This window comes from Accipiter gentilis, chromosome 2 (assembly GCF_929443795.1).
Source record: "Accipiter gentilis chromosome 2, bAccGen1.1, whole genome shotgun sequence".
NCBI lineage: Eukaryota > Metazoa > Chordata > Aves > Accipitriformes > Accipitridae > Astur > Astur gentilis.
In genome coordinates this window covers 55,003,553-55,018,892 of record NC_064881.1, presented here as the reverse complement: position 1 = coordinate 55,018,892, position 15,340 = coordinate 55,003,553, and the positions used below count along the sequence as shown (strand labels likewise).

The following is a 15,340-nucleotide window of genomic DNA, read 5'->3' as shown; positions in this document are numbered from 1 at the left end:
TTAGGCTTAAAGAACACACAATCAGTAGTCTTCTCTCTAAGAGCTGTATAAAATTACACAAAGAATGCAACAGCAGCATTATGAACTTAAACTGTGTTGCTCAAGGGGCGCCGGGCTCTCCACTCTGCAATGGTCTTGCTCAGTGTCATCAGCCACTGGTTTAGCTATAATAGGCTCTTCTCAAGGACATGAAATCATCCCTGGAAACAGCAGGTAGATGTAATTTCTGGGATCAGTCACTTCCCAAGCTAATTCTCTACTTAGATGCTAAGTAGTCTTTAATGCCCTGAATATTTCTCCTGTTGTCCTCCACCTATTCACTGAGTCATGTGCTTTTCACAGCCGACATGCTAGAAAAGTTGGCAAGGCACCCCTCTCTGTGTGAGTGAGGGGTCCCAACTGCACAATGCCTGAGTTCAGCTCTCACTTACAGCACTCTCAGCCTGAATCCCACAGTTTGTTGTCACTGATGATTCTGGAGACTGAATCTTCCACATGAGCTGCAGTCCTGGTAGGTGTCTGGCATGATTCTACTAAAATGACAGAGTATCACTGACTGGAGAGGTCAGCAACCATCCACTGAGCTGAGCATTCCCCCAGAGCTGTAGGACAATCAACTGCTTCCCAAAGCTGGTCTTCTCTGAGGTGACTTCAGCTATCACCACCCGTCTGGTGGATCCCTAGTATGCTTGTCCTTGGGAGCTGCACTACCACGTTGCTCTTTACAGTGAGGGAACAGACCTGCACAAAGGAGGCTGCACTGCAGGGACACCAGAGCAAACCTGGGGCCTCTAACCAGCTACCCTCTCCAGCCATCACGGAGAAGTTCTAGGCGCTTCCATCAGATGCAGGTGGAGCACGGGCAGGAGCTGAGGAAGAGGCAAGCAGACTGTTTCCCAAGACAAGACTATAAGACTGAGGTTTCCTGGGCCACTACACCTCGAGAAGCAAGAAAACTCTGCAAATGGAACATGATGTCTAAGAGCTGGAAAGACGACCAAGAGCAGCGATTTCCCAAATGAGGGATCAGGAAGCACCTGGCTATACTCAGTTTTGCCTCTGAGTAACAGAAGAGCTATGCAAAAGAGAAATGCAAGAAATATTAATATGTTTTTCAGTGATCTAGAGCTACGATGGAGAAATCTTTAGGACACACTAACAGGTTTCGCTTCAAGTGGCAAGTATTTGCCACCTCCCTCCCAGAAAGTCTTACTCCAAAACCAAGAAAGAAAAGCCTCCATTTTACAACTGAAGGAGTAGCAAAGAGCCAAGTTCACAGACACACCTAGGCCAGCACTGGTACCATTGTACTGTCCTGAGGGAAGAAACCTTCATGCAAGCCGTTAGTACTGACAACAGTTTCTGCCTTGTGACAGTAGCACTCTGCTTCCAACCATTCCTTGGAAACACTGCCTGCAGAAAGCCCACTGACCCACAGAATCAGGCAAGCCTACTGAAAACTTGGAAACAAATTCAGGAAGTTAATCATAGTCAGAGGATGAGCTAAGGCGCAGCAAGACATGGGACTTTAAACTTTGGCATAGAACACCATACATGTGCCAGGGGCTTTATGGACTCTCGAGTGCTACCTGCCCCTTTATGACAACCCAAAGTGCTGCATCTGAAGACTTGAGGGGATTCTACAGGGGGGTTGCGTGAAATGCACAAATCATTAGCTCCAGTTCACCTTTCTCATGCACAGTGTCCTGAGTTAGATCCTCCTCCCTCTCCCAAAGGGTCATACACAGCACTTCACAGGTTCCTGAGGCCTCTACTCCTTCAGGGTTACCCACCACTGCCAGAAATATGCATTTATTTTCTTCCACCTTCTCTTTCCTCAGTGCACAGCAAATAGGAACTGAACTTTCCACCTCAGCCTGCTTTATTTTTTTTAAATTTCTTCCATCTCACTCCTGATCTGCAGCAGCCATTCTCACCTCAGGTATGGAAAAGTAGGGAAAGGAGGTGAAAGCAGGGGAAGAAACAATCATTGTGTGTTTGTGATCAGTCAGGTCCAGAAGCCACTTGACCCAGAGAGATCAGAGTTTCCCCTACAACAATGGGTGAGCCTGGGAAGCAAATCAAGCAGACTGAATGATTTTTGGCAGAGAGAGAACAGTAGGAGTGGTACAGACCTCTTCCTCCTCAATGCGAGCAGGTTCAATCAGCAGATTATTGGCTTGATCAAACGACACCCCCTGTTAGGACAGGAACCAGCAAAGAGGCATGCGGATTAGTGGAGCATAAACCAAACCCGCCACCACTACCACCACCACCCAACACACAAATGCACACCACTCCGATAGGTCTGCCACACAGCACCAGAGCAGACCCCACTCACGCCACTCCTGATTACCACCTACCAGCAAGTACCAGCGACAGGGCTGCTCCCAGGGCTCACAACATGCAGAGTGTCAGCGCTCTGTGGCCCAGCTAACTGGAAGCTGCATCTTTAAGGCCATATTTTGTCTGTGTTGGCACTCTGAGGCTGTGACCACCAAGCTCACAAGCTGAACACTATTAACTGATTTTATCCTCTCTGTACCAAGACATTCAGTGAAGAAGGATTAAACAACACAGGAGAAAAGCACAAAGGGACCTCTGGTGCCACCCAGCTGCTGCACAGGAATGAAGCAATCCCAAATCAAACTGCATTGGTCCTTCCTGCAAAGGAAGGAGCCTCTGGTGGAACAGTGCATCCTGCCAGACACCCAGCGATCCTGCTCCCAAATGAAGGAAACCTTAGAATTTCTCTTGAAAACCAACTGTCTTTTCAAAAAAACCCTCTGGTTTGAGGATTCAGCCTTCTGCACACCCTGTCCTACCTTCTTCAATGCATGCATGCAGCACCTCTTACTTGAATCTCCACTGCACAGGGACACTGCTCCCTGCATTCCCACTTCTCAAAGGCAGCTCAGGAAGCAAGCTAATAAATCTCCCTTCATGGAGCAGGCATCCAACTCAGCCCCACAAAAGGAAAACTGTGATTTCCAGGCAGAAGGCTTAGCCGATAACAAAGGTAACTTTCTGATAAATAACACCAAACCTGTGGTCTCAACATCTATGTAGACTTTACAGGTTTTACCAATGGGTCAGTGCATCCACAGCTTTTGAGTCCCTAACTAAAATAAGCTTTTTGGGTGAGGGCATTTCCCAAGTATGGCAGCTCTTGGATGAAGGGGACTCAAGATGGCTTCACACATTCTTACAAGCAGCAGCAACTTCTTTTCATTCTGAAGAACTTCTCAAACAGTAAGGAAATCATCCCTAGGGAGCAAGGGACAAGCTTTATCAGCTTAGATACAGCAAGGCAAGCATCCACTGAAAGAAAGGCTCCAAAGCTAACTTCAGTGCAAGAACCTTCCCCTAAGCAATCTGAACTCCAGTGTGGGGTGGAAACGATCCCAACAGTCTGGAGCGTATGTGGTAACAGCAAGAACAGGTTTGACTCCAGCATCTTCCACCAGTTCAGAGACTCACACCTCACTGATGAGATCTGTCGGTGTATGATGACGATTCAGCTACATCCTAATCCCTGCCTGGCAAATACACCTCACAAAATCATCACACCAACTTCATTAAGAACTGGTCTAACCTCATGCAGTGTCCCTCATCAGTATATTCTTATTCCACTGAGAGGATCTTCCTCAAGCAAGAATCTCTATGTGTCCCTAACCAAATGTGGCGATTCAGCTGAGTAGAGCCAAGGACCTCATATCTCATCAGCCCCCAGCATAACCAGAAAGGCCCATCATGGCCCCATGGCAATGGCAAAACTCCAGAGCATAAGTTCCCCTAAATCCCAATGCACACTTCATCAGACTGCATCTGCGCTGGGGCAGGCAGAGGGTGGAACCAACGGGAAGGGCATGCTCCTGTCTGCTCTCACTATCCACTCCTCTCCAGGAAGCACTGTGGCAGAAAAACAAGTGTAAGCAGCCTGAACATAAGCCTGAGATTAGATACATCCAGGGATAAAGCTCATCCTGTTGCAAATGGGGTGCAACAACCAGCAAGCAAGGAGGCGACTGAAAGGAATGGAAGAACCCGTCAGTGATGTGACAAAAGAACTGTTCCTGCAGCACAGAACACAACATCACACATAATGGGTGCAAGAATCTGGATACAGCGCAAGGAGTCAGACATAAGCAACATAGCACAGCTCGTGGACAATCATATGAGCCCCAGAATGAACTTCAGCTCTCCCACCCTCAGCATATCTCTCCTGAAGTGCCGGAGCCTCCTGCCAACATTTTTGTTGGTACCACATCAACCTGGTTGGTAGTTCAAATTAGCAGAAGGGAGGTCTGGCACCCCTCTGACCTTCCCCCGTCCCCACAAGACCTTACCTTCACTGATGGCTGAGCAGATAAAGCTCCATTCTTTCTGTCATCCTCATCCCACGCTTCCTCCTGATCCTCAGGCTCTGTGTTGTTATTGCAGCCTCCTAACTCCTCTTCCTCTTTGGGGACTCCATCACTGTTCAGTCCCTGCAGGAGTGCCACCACTGCCTCTGGCTTGGGCAGTTTAGTTATCTTAAAGTGTTTCTTATAATGGGGTGTGTCCTTGCGAATAAGCCTCTGTTTCTCCACTGGGAATGGTCGCTCTTCATCTTCATCCTCATCCTCACTCCGTATTAGTGTGTCCTCAGCAAAGTGCACAGTGGGCTACAATGGCAAAGCCCCAGAAAGGTTGTGAACCTCAGGTAGTGCAGAACCTGCTGTTCCCCCACTACCAACACAGGCAAAGCCAGTGTTGCTGCTTTTATGCTAAAGAAAATGCAGGAATACATGTTAAAATTTCACCATACTTGCCTTTTTCCATATTGACTCCTTCACCCAGACACATCTTCTGTCAGCTCCAGGGATTTAGGGCACTCAAACCTGTAACCCTGATATTCCCATAGTCCCTGTCTGGCTCCCACACTGTCCTTCCTAGTCTCCCATGGACCCAGCTCCCACAGGCTGCCTGAATCTCTACTTGCACTTGGCTTCCACAGCCTGTATTTGCCTCCAGTGATGCCCAAATCACACACTGTACATCCATTTACCATTTTCTCTGAAACTTTCAAGTCCTTCTGCTTTTTATCACGACCCTGCTGCAGTTTCTAGGCTCCTACCTCATTGTATTCCACTTCCACATCTTCCTCCTCTTGGTCAGCAGCTTCCTTATGCTCCTCTTCAGCTCTGGGCTTTGCCTCCTTCTCCAGCTCCTGCATCTCAGGCACCTGCCCATTTGGCCAGCTCCTCTCTCCCTCCTCTCCCTGCTCCTCTACCCTAAAGTCAGCAGAGGCAGTGCTGTTGGAAAGGTGGGAGTCCTCACTGCGATTTGACATGGCGCTCAGCCTCTTCTCCTGAGAAGATGATTGTAAAAGTCAAGATGGAAACCAAAGCAGCAGATGGAGCAATGTAGAGTGACTGGTGTGAGGTGGGGCATGAACCAGTACCAACAGAACCAGCTTTTTCTTCAGGCTGCCCCCTGTTTTCCCTGACAAGCTGGCTGCATCTCACCTAGGTCCACCCCTGTTCCGCCAGCTGTGTATGCATTTATTCTTAGTATCACACACCTGGGCAGCAAGATGCCTCCTCTGAGCACTCCGTTCCCATCATTTTGTACTGGGAATATCAGAACCTTCTTTTCCTCTCCCTGTGTTATGACAAAAGTGGTACCAATGCACACAATTCCCCTTACGCTGTTCTCTGTCACCTGGCTACATCTCCTGCTCTATCTCAGTGGTCCCAGCTGACACCACAACACAGATTCCAACCCTTGGAATCCAGGTAATCCATGCTCAATCCCTTCCAATCTTTCCCAAAAGCAAGTTCTTTCTGCCCAGCTTACACACGCTGCCTCCCCATTCCCCAAGTCCACTACATGTTCTCTATGGTTATCCACTTAGTGAACAGCACTCACTTCTGAGTTAGGAGAATTCAGGTCTGCATCAGGCTTTGCAGCATACACCTCATTGCGCCGAACTTCAATCACTTTCTTCATAACCTTCAGTTCACTGGGATGAGGAGTTGCTCTGCGCTGTAAGCCCTACCAAAGAAAAACACTCAGAGCAACACGTGCCATGCCTCAAGACTGAGCCACTTCAAATAACATGTTTTATCAGAGTGCTAGAGCCCCAGCTGGACATGACCTAAATGTCACATTGCAGGATCTGGTTTGGGCATCTCCACTACTATAGCCTGCAACTGGGAAGAAGGAAGAAATGGAGGCAGAGAACATTTATCAGTTCTCTCTCGGATATTATTCTGCTCTCCATCTGATAGAGGGATTGGGAGGAATTATAGAGATGTGAAGTTTTAAATTGTGCTTCAGGCTTAGTAAACATGAAACTATTAACACAGAAACCCCTAAAGGAACACAGGGGTAGAACATCTTAATCCCTCTGGTGTTTCTTAACATGTCTGACAAGCCTGTATGCTACCAGAATTTGTGATGCTTACCTAGTTTCAGCCCAGCTAAGAGTCAAGAAAAACAGTATTCTAAAATTAATAAAAATGTTAAAACCAATCAAAAACGCCCCCCCCCAAAAAAAAACCCCTCCAAACACCAGCAGCATACACGTGCTGCAAGGACAGATGCAAATACAATTTATTAGAAAGATTCAGATCTCCAGAGAATCTCTCTCCACAACATAAAAAGGGGAGAAAGTCCTGCAGGAGATCTAAACCAATAGAGTGCTTGCTGAAAACTGAAACTTTTATCCTACCCTTTGCATCTGCAATTAAAGCAAAATGATCTTCCATAGTTTTTGAGGCTGGCTGTCTATAGTGTTTAGCTACTTTAGTAATACGATACTCCACAACATGGGCTTGCATCTGGCTCCATGCTTGGAGGGGTGGAGATTGCCTGGCTCGAGTTTGGCTGCGCAGCTCTTCCTCATGAAGGGGGTCAACTAAAATCCAGTCCTGACAGTGCTCTGACTATTAGTATCTCTAGACCACCCAAATGCTCCATGGACAGGTTAGCAGGTACAGCTCAACTCCCACGGGACAGCAGTCAAAATGAGGATCTGCACAAAGGCTCTCAGGGAATGATCTTTCATACCTGCTTGTCTCCTCAGGGCACCAAATGCCCTCTGGACTGCAAAAGTATTGTACATGTCTGCAGGTGTATTACAAGGTGAAACACGAATGGCTCCCCATCTTAGGAAAAAAAGTTTAGATTGTGCCTATGTTTCCATAGAGAGCTAACAAGCCTCCAGAAACTCTTCTTACCCGTCTCTCAGCTCCAGACTCCTCTTCATCATCTACTTTCGGTTCATCCAGGAACTGAATCACACTGACTCTGTTTAAATTGGTGTCCGTCCAGCTCTCATCCACACTGTTCTGCAAAAGATTCTCTGCGGAGAAAGATAACACAGTGGGAGCTACTTTCTGAACGAGCAGGGTTTTAGGCTTGGATGAAAGACAGCTCTCAACCCACTAGGGCACTTCTGTTATATCTGCCCATGGCATCAAACCATAGAGGCCTTGAGGACAAAGGATGTAGCTTCCAGATCTTGTCCCCTCTTGTACGCCTCCCACCATTTCTATAGCAGCCTCTACAAAAGGACCTGAATGGTTCAGCTCTAGCACTCCTTACCCAAGAGCTAAGAAAAAAGGATTAAGGCACGAATCAGAAGTATTGACACAAGAACATCATCATGACAGAAAGAAAACTTCACAGACAATGAATGAACTACTCGGTCAATAGATCAAAGCAGAAGACTTGAAGACTAGGCTGCAGCTTCTTTACCACTTGGCAGATAAGCAATTTCTCAGTTTTAACAATCTCTGCCTTGGAAAGTTGCCACCAGCCATTCAGAAGCCTAGGTCTGCTACAGGTATCACAGTAAAGAGCAGGCCAACCAAGCAGACAAGAAGGTTTAGGGCCTCTTCCCTACAGCACTCTCCAGACTACACAGCACTGCAAACAGCATTCATAATGCAGTCTCTTACCTAGGCTAGGAGAGGGCTGCTGGGGAAGAAGGTAACAAGTGAGAACTTTTTCTCCTGTCTTTTCATCATCCTCTGTTTGGAATTTCAGCATGGGCTGGGACTGATTTTCTGCCAGCCATAGGGCTTTCAGGTTAAGATTTGTCAAAGCAAATGGCAAGTTCTGCAGTCTGCAAAAGAAAAGAAGAACTGCTGGTTAAACTTACTTGGTAACAAAGGAACTTCAACTCAGCTGCAGCCTCACCTGCATTGGAGAAGGACAGAGCCAAGCCACTGCAGGATCCCTCACTCTTACACTGAAGCAGCTGGCTCATGCTGCATATGGCTCTGCTACAGCCACAGACTGGACTCCAGTAATCCACCCTCACCAGTTTTTAGCAGAGGACAACTCCCATCAACTATGTGAAAATGGTGAACTTTGAAGAGGGGTTTGAAGACAGAAAAATTATGCTTTCATGGACCAGTATACAGGGAGTGTTCCAAACAGAAGCTCTGGTCAGCTTCCAACTGCTACAAAAAATACTAGCCTCAGCTAACAGAACTGCAGCTAAAATGTGCAGAATCTTTCAGAATAGATCACAGGTATTTGCACTCTGTGGGGTTATGCACATCATAAACAAGGCTTTGGCACCAATCACCTGAGGACTGATGACACAAACTACAAAATCTGCAGGAAGGAAGACAGTGGACCAGGGATTTCCCCTGATCTTTATTCCACAAATGGCAAAATGCCCCCCTGCTTCTGCACTAGTTCTACCCTGAATTCAAGAAACACAGAGAAGGGCTTAACAGGCAAAGCTTGATAGAGACATGCCCTCTTTCCAGAGCCCTAAGCAGCCAGTCTGGGCTTTTCCAAACAGTGGATCCTGGGATAAGCACAGATCCAGTGTCTCCCAAAACACACCAGGGCCCAGCCCATGCTGCTCCTTCACAGCAGCCTCCTCCAGAACATGCCTACAAGCCTGTTTACCCTTCCTGCTGCTGACCTGTTCCCGGCCACATCCAGGACGTGAAGCTCAGTGGTGTTGGCAAGCTCTGGTGGCAGGAGGGCCAGGCGATTGTCTCGCAAGGACAGCACATTCAGATTGGCACAGCCTCCAATCTCAGCTGGAAGGGATGTTAGCCGGTTCCGATCCACGTTCAGGTTTGTCAGCTTGGCCAGCTTGCCAAGGGACTTTGGTAAGGCCTAGGAAGCAGATGAATCAGTAGTTGCAAAAGAGAAGAGCAGTAGAATAAAGGTATAAAGGCATAAAGCCCTCTATCTGGGGAAAAAAACCTGCATTCTGACCTAACATACACATTGCTAATAAAGTTCTCACTACAACTTTGGGACAGATTTTTCCTCTGGCTTAGACTGCTACATGCCAACTCCTCACCTCAGCACAGCACACTCAGAACACCACTAGTCAAGTATTTTCCTGTTCTTCCGTCCATTCCCAATGCTTGGGTTTTAACGATCAAATCATGAGCAGTTTGGAGCAGGGCCATTTTAAATTACACTAGTCCAAGGCCCCTCGCCAAACGCAGCTTTTGATGTAGTCCTGCTCCCATCAGATTGGATGGGCTTCAGGACTGGCTATCCTAGAGCCAGCATCCTAGCTATCCTAGAGAATTTTTCAGAGAAAAAAAAAAACATTAAGAGAAAGCAGCTTCCACCAGGGTCTTCTCAAGAGCCTGTGAGCTAAGTGAAACCCTGTGCATCAAAGCAGCTGAAGGGAGAGCAGCTGGAGCACGCTCAGGAATACGGCTCAGAGGCCAGAAGGTGGGAAAAGATCCCTAGCATGTGGCTAAACTGAACAGCACAGGAGAGGCAGCATGGCTGCTGGTGTACTTACTGTCAGCATGTTCTCTGTCAAGATGAGTTCTGACAGATTTTCACAGTCCCCAATTGACTCTGTCACCTCTGTCAGCCGATTCTGGTCCACCTTGAGGATGGAGAGCTGCTTCAGCTGACCTGGCCAGGGCAACAAGCTAGGTGTGAACTATGCCACAGAGAAAATGATGCTGGTCTACGTTCATCTGGCCTCTCATCAGGGATTATGTAACCTAAGAATACAGGCACTACCTTTCTTCCCCACCAGCCTTGTTCACAGGTTTCATCTGAGCATTATGCAGATCAAGAACCTGAACTCATCCCGTAGAGTTCTGCTCACCAGTATCATCTACTACTTCTGCACTCAACTATTGCGACTATGTCCATCAAGCCCTAATACCTTGTTACATACAATCTTGCCTGAAGCCCCCCTGCCAGGAGCACTGCCAAGGCAGTGAAGTCCTGCACTGCTCCCCATCCTGCAATACTCACCAATCCCATCCGGAATGCATTCCAACAGGTTCTGTGACAGGAGCAAGTCTGTCAGTGCTACTAGCCCACTGACCTCGTTGGGCAACTGCTCCAGTTTGTTCTCTGACACATCCAGACAGACCAAGCGGCGGAGATTGCCCAGCTCCTAGAATCAGAAAGGAGACGCTATGGCTCGAGGGAGCAGCTGAGGAAGGGAACAAAGTGGTGAATCAATGGCCCTGAACAGGTACTCACTGGAGGCAGGGCTGAGAGCTGGTTCCGGTCTAACCAAAGCTCACGCAGGTTTGGTAGCGCTCCCAGAGTATCTGGCTGTAACAGAGCAGGACAGTAATAGCATCACTCCCTTCCACAGGGGAGAAGCTGCTCTAGGATGCTACAAATCACACCACACCTCTGCAAAACTAGACATTGTTATTGCTTTCGCACCTCCTAGAACCATTCACCAAATGGTTTATGAAGCGAACGTGTTGGTGTGCCACAATATAGCAGCACATGTGTTTGGAAATGTCTGGGGTGGCATACTGGCTGCAGAAGGTCCCAACAGGAAACATGGAAGACAACAGCAAGGACTGTCTGGTAGCAGGCAAGGCAAGAACTAAACAGGGTTTTGGAAATTCTGGCCTTACGGAAGAAATTAGTCTTTCTCCTCTTCCTCCTCTCAGACATGAAAACAAACATTTGGATAACACTGGCCAACTCAACATGATAGAGCAGCACCATCAGCAATAGTATACATACATTCATAGCATCACTCCACAAACACCACACACGCTGATTAGCATTTGGGTTTGGAGTTAATGCACCACTAGAGTGTGGTTCACATGTCAGACAACTGTTCTCACAAGTAAGCTGCAGCCTTGTGCGTAGCAAGCTGCAGGAACTCCTTTGCCTCCCACTTTAGATGGCTTTCTGCCAAAAACCATTCCAGAACATTAAGAGCAGGATTCAGTAACAGCTTAATCCATAGCTGCAAAATTAAAGAATATCACCAGAGGTCCCTGAATGTCAAGACAAGCAGGATTTCGAGACTGTGCACTGGCTCTCAGCATACTTACAACTCAGAGCCCTCCATGGATGCACCCCAGTCCAGAGGGCACACACCCCATGTTTGGCTGAGTTCACTGCCAGGAACAACATGGAATGGTCCTGCACTTTGCAGTAGACAAATCAAATCACAAAGGAGAAAGGCAGAAAGTTGGCCTAGCAGAAGTGAAAAACAACAGCTGGGGGCAGTGCAACACAGAAGAGAAAGGAAGAGTCTCACTGGAAAGGAAGATCCTTAGGCAGCTAGATAGCAAGAATTAACATCCCAGAGCAAAAGTGCTTGGAAAGAGCAGAGGAAGCTGTGCATGAGGACAGCAGGAAGCAAGACAAGAGTCAACACATGAAGAGAACATTATTCTGGGAACAATGACTAAGCCATGGTGGGCAGATCAGAATCTTCCCAAACAACCTGTGGGTCTATTTCTTTGCATTTCAGATGAAAAACCACTTGCTTCCACAGAGGTACAGGGTTCTGCCCCTACCAACCACCCATATTCCCTCCCCAGCACCCCTCACCTACCAGTACTTCCAGGTCATTGCCACCAAGATCCAACTGTTCTAACTTGACAAGGAAGGACAGTGAACTGCAAGATACAAAGAGTAGAGAGGGGAAGAGAGGGGGGGGAGAAAGAAAGAAGGAATAGAAGGTTAGCATCTGGGACACACATCTCACAAATTACATAGTTTTTAATAACTCCTGAAACAGGTGGGGCAATTCTGACCTTTTTCATAGTCCCTCTGAACCAAGCGGTTTAGGGGAGTGGGTACCTTTCCCCAGGCCAGACCACCTGCACCGGGCAATTGGGTTCAGTAGCACCAGCACTGCCAAAGTGGCCAGTTTCCACGCTGTCACCAATTTACGTTCTCCCCCTCCCACCGTAAAATACTCTGAGCAAAAACATGACAGATGACAAGCCACACCTTAACATTGCTGCCCATTTTTGTAGCAAGGATGGGGACCTGGGCACAGACTAACAGATAACAGAAGAGAGTCAGCAGAGGACAATACATATTTGGGGAGCAAGGGAAGCACAGCTGCAGGGAGAGGCAGGAATGACAAATTCAACAGCCTCAGTTTCCCTGAATAGGATGCCCATGCTGCGTAAGAGAAAGGGAAAGACAACACTGGCATGACGTCTCAGAAGAGGTCAAGACATACAGACAAGAAGCTCACTAGGCAAGATACTGCAAGAAGCTTTCATGGGAACCAAAGCCTGTCAACACTGGTGGTCCAAGGATGTGCCCCAAGTATCCAAACACATTATGACCTGGTGATATAAAAGCCTGCAGTCTACAGCCCCACAAAACCAGGATTCGGTGCTTCTGACATAGCCCAGGTATTCATGTGTCCTCAGCTCTCAGTCCTACTCCATCAACTCCAACTCCCACTGCCCCAAACAGGGGTTGCTGTCTCTCACTTTACACTAGGGCAGAATTGCCGTCTCAGCCCCGACCACTTCCCCAGTAGGGAGGGTCTTCAGTTCTTTTTATTCTCTTCATAAGAAATTGTCCTAATATAGAAATCACTATATTTCTCTGGAAATAGAGCTATACATCTCAATGCCATCCAAACTAAGGAAGTTGGGAGCTGCAAATCTGTGAGAAAGCAACAAAAGAGTTCTGTCTTAACTGGGCCAGACTATAAAAATATTTGGGCTACACAGGAAAACCAAGTTTTTACCTTAGGCAGTGGTGGATTTTGAGATACTGTATTAACTCAAGCAAAGGTTTATCAACAGGATCATCAAAAGAATTCTGTCGTACAGCAGTCTCTCATTATGAGTGTACATTTGCTCTTTGACTTCTCTGAAGGATGAAGCAGCCTTGACCGTCCCTTCACACCTTCATGGTTTGAATTCCCAAAATAGGGACAAGTGAGCTGTGGAATCCATGTTGATATATGAGGTCTTGCAAAATGCCTCAGTATAGATCACCCTCCGCTACTCTGTGAGAATACATCAACAAGACCTAAATTATTGGCAAGCTGCATCCCATCTGCATGGGAGAGATGAGGAGTGATAATCAGCTGTACAAGATGAACTGTTTCAGAACTCAGCAGACGACAGAAGACTAACCAATTAAATTAAATTTTGACAAGTAAAGGTCATTGCAAGCTGAATCTTTTAAGGAGCTCAACAACAACAAAAATCAAAAGGACACTGATGCATTATGCAGTCACAAATTCACAGTATTGAAGCCCATCTACCTACTGGGTTCAATAACCTCGAAAAAATGAAAGCATTATCCATTTTGGTAAGTCATGCTACTCTTTGACAAGATTACTTGGACTTGTTTAGAGCTGTTCTTGGGCACAATTTGCAACCAGACTAAGTACAAGAGCTTCAGACCTGGGTGAAGTACCTGACAGTACCACTGAAATTTCTTTAGCCATTGATTTCAATCTCATATTTGACTGGCGTATCTGGTGAAATTGCCTTGGCCTTCAAGATCCTCTTCTACTTTTGGAAATCATCCAAAAGTAGAATCTGGGGAATTAGGAAAAGATGAAAAGAAGCTGGAATTGTACTGCAGAATGATTATCAAGCCTGGACTTATCTTTCAGAGGAAAAAAACCCAATTCATAGCATGCTACAAGTATCTTGCTGGATGGCATACAAATCTAACATAGGGAAACAAGGGAGCACTAGGCATGAGATATCTCCCCAGAAACCATATGGGTTTGGTCACAGACTGAATTCTCAAACTCCAGATACTTGCTGGTTCCTAGGTGGTGAAAAGCCATTGGGACAATTCTTCACTGCGGTTTGAAAGCCCAACATTGGATGTAGCTATTGCACCTCTTCATTTATATGGTGTATCACAGTGGTGGTACCTGTCTGTATGAACACAAAGAACACATGGAACAGAGAGCAGTGGGTCCCAACACCAGGACCCAAACTTCTCCTGCTTGCCTGTTCTCAACCTGGCATAAGAAGCTTTGGCTCTCAGGTTCTCCCTTGTGGCTATATTCCATGTGGGGCCACCTCAGCTGGTCTCTTAATATTGCCTTTCTGTGACAGGGTGTCAATGCTGATAAATTCTGTGCAGAAAAGATCCAGTGACTTTGGCATCAGAGACAAGATGACAGTGTTAATTTGAACTATGCTTCTACATTGTGTAATGACCAGATGTGAAGCCTGGGAACTGCGCAGTGCAGACTCTTTCAGCTCCTTTTTGGAAGTGTCTTGTCCTCTGGGTCAAAGTTGACACATGAATTCTACAAGCAGATATAACTGATGTCATACAAAGCCTGGACTTGCAGGTCCCAGAGGAAAATAACCATCAGGAAGAGCATATGCCTGAGTCAAAGCAACATCTCACAGTGAGGGAGGCATGGCCATCACAGAAGAAGCAAGACTAAAGCCCTAGCTGCTTAGAGTCTCAAAGCCTTGTTTGAACACTGTATCATCAGATGCTCCTTTGCCCTCTTTTTTAAATAAAGCACAGGAGCAACAGGGCTAAGTACAGGTAGCCAAATTGAATACTTGCCATGAATAGTAAAGAGGGCACTGGGGAAGGTGACAATAGTTGCATGCTTCACACATTCACTGAGGAGTTTGTGTGGCCCCAAAACACACTGCTATTCAAAAAGAAGTCAGGTAGAATCCCTTCCAACATATATTCAAGGAAGACTGGGGAAATCATCAGTTGGATGGATAAGCAGGCAGAAAAAAAGCTGACAGCACTAATGTAGGTTAGAAAACTCAATAAACAACTCTTAAGGGCTTCAAACCAGAGATTAACATACAGACTCATTAGTTCTCCACATCCTATCTACCTGATAGCATCAGCTGTACCAACCAGATCCTCTATCAGGAATTCATCTCTGTCCCTAACTCTCTGAAACTTTTAACAAGACTTACCTCTTCTCTCTTGCTGGCTTATTTTTTGTCTGCTGCAGGAAAGCCAGTTATCCCACCCATTCCTACAAACTGCTCAGCCAGAACAACCAGACAGGGTACCCAAGAAAACAAAGATGTCAGAAGCAAAATGTATCTTCAGCCGTATTCTGCTGCTCTTCAAATTATGAACATCACTGTATACA

General features: G+C 46.7%; 1 protein-coding gene across 30 annotated transcripts in view; it reads right to left on the bottom strand.

The window, feature by feature from the left end:
* Nucleotides 1-15,340, bottom strand: part of SCRIB (scribble planar cell polarity protein) — a 113,776-nt gene that overhangs the window by 74,418 nt on the left and 24,018 nt on the right. For 29 of the 30 annotated variants that reach the window (XR_007509737.1, XR_007509738.1, XM_049830097.1 and 26 more), the window contains exons 6-16: nucleotides 11,816-11,879; nucleotides 10,486-10,560; nucleotides 10,252-10,396; nucleotides 9,782-9,900; nucleotides 8,933-9,132; nucleotides 7,950-8,116; nucleotides 7,227-7,351; nucleotides 5,914-6,039; nucleotides 5,120-5,353; nucleotides 4,350-4,667; nucleotides 2,136-2,198 (exon numbers count right to left, since the gene is read on the bottom strand). Coding sequence is in view for 28 of the 30 variants with exons in the window: in XM_049830097.1 (XP_049686054.1) it covers nucleotides 2,136-2,198; nucleotides 4,350-4,667; nucleotides 5,120-5,353; nucleotides 5,914-6,039; nucleotides 7,227-7,351; nucleotides 7,950-8,116; nucleotides 8,933-9,132; nucleotides 9,782-9,900; nucleotides 10,252-10,396; nucleotides 10,486-10,560; nucleotides 11,816-11,879 (1,636 nt within the window). In the remaining 2 variants the exon portion in view is untranslated. The remainder of the gene's footprint in view (nucleotides 1-2,135; nucleotides 2,199-4,349; nucleotides 4,668-5,119; nucleotides 5,354-5,913; nucleotides 6,040-7,226; nucleotides 7,352-7,949; nucleotides 8,117-8,932; nucleotides 9,133-9,781; nucleotides 9,901-10,251; nucleotides 10,397-10,485; nucleotides 10,561-11,815; nucleotides 11,880-15,340) is intronic. The other variant, XM_049829916.1, reaches the window with a different exon arrangement.